Source organism: Rhinatrema bivittatum, chromosome 16 (assembly GCF_901001135.1).
Source record: "Rhinatrema bivittatum chromosome 16, aRhiBiv1.1, whole genome shotgun sequence".
NCBI lineage: Eukaryota > Metazoa > Chordata > Amphibia > Gymnophiona > Rhinatrematidae > Rhinatrema > Rhinatrema bivittatum.
The window spans coordinates 7,831,472-7,835,392 of record NC_042630.1 but is presented as its reverse complement, the minus strand read 5'-3'; the positions used below and the strand labels follow the sequence as shown (position 1 = coordinate 7,835,392).

At 42.2% G+C, this 3,921-nt stretch overlaps 1 gene segment (V, D, J or C); it reads left to right on the top strand.

Annotated features, from left to right (window-relative positions):
* Positions 1–2,939: 2,939 nt before the first annotated feature.
* On the top strand, positions 2,940–3,681 carry LOC115078818. The segment is given in 2 exon segments: positions 2,940–3,062; positions 3,156–3,681. Coding segments are annotated over 2 exon segments (501 nt in total).
* The last annotated feature ends 240 nt before the right edge of the window (positions 3,682–3,921 follow it).

Here is a 3,921-nt window from a genome sequence, read left to right as displayed (position 1 = left end):
ATCGCGTGGTATCTCCGGCAGGGCCCTCAGATGAGAGCGGTTCATTCATTCTGAAAATGTGGTAAAAGTCAGCTCTCCCGCTAATACATCCTGAAGTGGTGGCCATTCAGTTTCAAAAGCTTAGTAAACTTTGAGCTGCCCGTTGCTTAAACTGATTACACACAGAAAAGATAATGAGAAATTCAAATATGTGACGAGAGGCTGAATCGCTGATTCTTGGAGGCATTTTACATCAACGTTTCAGACAAAACCAAAAACCGAAAAGAAAGACAGCGCTTGTGTCCTGCCAAAGGGGAAAAGATTCTGGAGACGGGGACCTCACCCCTACTCCAACTTTTCTTGCCAGGATGGTTTATCGCCAAGTTGTGTTGTTGTCAGCTCCAGGGAGGAAGATTCAGAACCAATGTCAGGAAGTATTTCTTCACGGAGAGGGTGGTGGATGCCTGGAATGCCCTTCCGGAGGATGTGGTGAAGACCAGAACTGTGAAGGACTTCAAAGGGGCGTGGGATAAACACTGTGGATCCATAAAATCAAGAGGCTGCCAATGAAGAGTGGGTGACTCGCCAGAATGACGGCTACTGCCTGGAGATAATACCCTTATTCAATAAACATACACATGGTTACTGTGACTCCAACATCACTCTAAGCTACAACAGCAAGAGGAAATGTGGAAAAAAGGATTCGCACTCACAAAGTGGGGAGTAGCTGGCTTGTTACGGCGGTTACTACCCCAAACCAAATAAGCCTGATACTTCACTTTCAATACATATCCAGCATAGCTCTCTGCTTCAACAGCAGGGGAGAAGAAAAACTGATACTTCACGCATAGCTCTCTGCTTCAACGGCAGGGGAGAAGAAAAAACTGATACTTCACGCATATCCAGCATAGCTCTCTGCTTCAACGGCAGGGGAGAAGAAAAAAGGATTCGCACTCACAAAGCGGGGAGTAGCTGGCTTGTTACGGCGGTTACTACCCCAAACCAAATAAGCCTGATACTTCACTTTCAATGCATATCCTGCTTCAACCGCAGGGGAGAAGAAAAACTGATACTTCACGCATATCCAGCATAGCTCCCTGCTTCAACGGCAGGGGAGAAGAAAAACAACCAATAAGGGCTGAATAACACAGTCTGGGTAAAACAAATAAACATGGGTGTAGCTTGCTTATTGCGGCGGTTACTACCCCTACTACCCCCCAACTAATCAAGCTTGATATTTCACTTGGTTGCAGCTCCATCACTGCTCTCTACAAATGTGAAGCTTGCTGGGCAGACTGGATGGGCCGTTTGGTCTTCTTCTGCCGTCATTTCTATGTTTCTATGTTTCTATGTCAACTTCTCATTGGAAATCTTTCTGATTGCAAATTCAGGAGCCCTCTTTGGGCAGAGATATGAAGTCATTAACAGGACAGATTATTTGTAACCCAAACTAAATCCAAGCGTTTCAGAGATCCTGCGTAATCAGTTCAGCAAATCATGGCCGCCCACAGGGGGAGAAAGGGGGAGGGGGCGGCATTTTCTCTTTGGATTTGTTATGACTAATTGGTTTTTGCAAGTATTTTTTAAATTTTGTTTTTCTACATCGTTCTTTTATTCTTCTTATTGAACCTCCTCCCTGACTCATCCGCCCATCCCCCTAGTTAAATAGAATAAATCTGAGCCCAGATCCATGGAGGCCTGCACCGTTATAATACTAAACAGCATTGCCTATGAGGCCATGGGATCTGCTAGAAAGCACTGGGGTTACAACCCTGAAACACAGTGGGGTCTAACTCCAATGCAAAGTCTAATAATAATATTTCGCTGCCAGTTTTTCAATGAGGTTCTGAGCGTCTTAAAAACAGGAGGGAACACGGTTACCATCGCTTGAGCTGTGCGATAGTTTTCCTTTAGAAGAGCAGGTGCATTCAATAACAAACATAAGCTGTATTGTATTTGGTAATGATACCACTGTACTTTAAAAATTTCGAAGGGTAAATGAGTTCCCATAAAAAAAAATTATTCGAAAGGAAGAGGCAAAAAAAAAAAAAAAAAAAAAGAAATAGGGATGCGCAAAACAAAAAAGATCGAAGAAATATTTATAATTAATAATTAAGTTCAAGAGGGGCCAATGACCTCCCGACCCTCCCTCCCTCATGGGCACCCAGAGGTGACAGAAACAACCGGTGGGTCCCGAAGAGCCATTTGCAGAAGGGACACCGTCACTGATCCTGGATCATAGGAGGGGGGAAAACAGGAACTAAACCGAAATGTAAAAACGCTGGAAAAGGAACATTAGTGGGAGCATCTTTTGGGTGGAAATATTCTAAATCAATTGCTATTAGAAACTACAGAAGCATGGCCAATAAGGATCTGTGTGTTGCTGTGATACAGCCTCAATTATCTATGCTTAATTGTTCAGCACAGGGACGCAATGAATGATCGCCATAGTCCACGCAAGCCCTTTCCAAGTAGGAACCCCTCTTTCCTTTCCACGCCACTTTAGCTAGCTAATTCTTTTTGCTGTCAATCAAACATAGCATATCAAGGTGATAATTGACATTATTTACTGTGTAAAGATCTTTCCTTAATGGAATATTCGGACCCTGCCAATGCAACCGTGAAGATGAGGGAACATGAGTAGAGCTCCCAGGGGACAGAATTGTTTTTTTATATATTAGGTAATCAAATCAAGGGGGTGGGGGGGGGGGGGATTAGTAATTCTAGATAATGTAGTCACACAAATGTGTTTTTATTTTCCACGGGTATAAATATTCACAGATGATGTCATGGCTTGCCTGAATTGGGTAAATACAGATTTGGGACGCTAGACATTCCAGTAACTGTAAAAAAAAAATAAAAAAAGTTTGCTTTCTATGCTTTGAATATTGTATTTTTCCTCTCTATGCAAATAAAAGTGAAACTCTTCCTGTTTAAATACGGAGGAAACAGCTGGTTGAGAAGTCTAAAGTCTGCAGGAAGCAAACATCTCCAGGCAATATTTCTCGTTATTTGGTTTCCTTCAGCAGAAAAAAGTATGAATTCATTACCCATTTCTGTCTCCCTCTTGTCATTTGTCTCATGTAAGTATGGCTTGAAGATTGTGAAGAGAGTAATTAAGTGTTTTAGCGACTATGTTCCTAATTTTCTTGCTTCATTTTTCCCTTCACCTTAAGGTGTCCTGGCTCAGATTACATTGGAGGAATCAGGACCTGAAATCCTAAAACCCTCGGAGACCCTTCGCCTGATCTGTAAAGTCACCGGAGCCTCCCTGACTGACAGCAGTAAAATATGGGCCGTGCACTGGATCCGGCAGCCTCCCGGGAAAGGACTGGAATGGATAGGACGGGTGAGACACGATGAAACGAAAAACTATTCCCCGTCTCTCCAAAGCCGATCAACCATCTCCAGAGACCCTTCCAAAGGGGAGGTGTACCTGCAAGTGACCGCCTGTAACGCGGGTGACTCGGCCACCTATTACTGTACAAGAGATGCACGACAGGAAGAAGAGCTTAGAGGCGCCTACAAATACAGAGCAGTTTCAAAGCAGCTACTGCATCTGATCTCCTCTCTGCTCGCAAGTCTACGAAAGAGACTCCCTGAAAAGATTATCTCCATGATAGCAATGTAATGAGTATTCAGTATGAATTCTGATTTATATTATAAGCTGTATTACATGTCCTGATTGTCAGAGACAATAGCGAGCTGAAATCACGCCAATGTAAAAAAAAATAATAATAATAATAATTAAAAATCCTAATAAATTATGAATATTTTAATTATTGTTACATTTATTTACAATATTCTTTTTAATTTTATACCAGTTATCTTCCATAAACTGCAGTTATCTGTCTTATTTTCAAGCATATTGACCATCTGAGTACGAGAAAACCTTTCCGAAGCACTCACCCTCCCTAGTGATTATTTCATATGTTTACTATA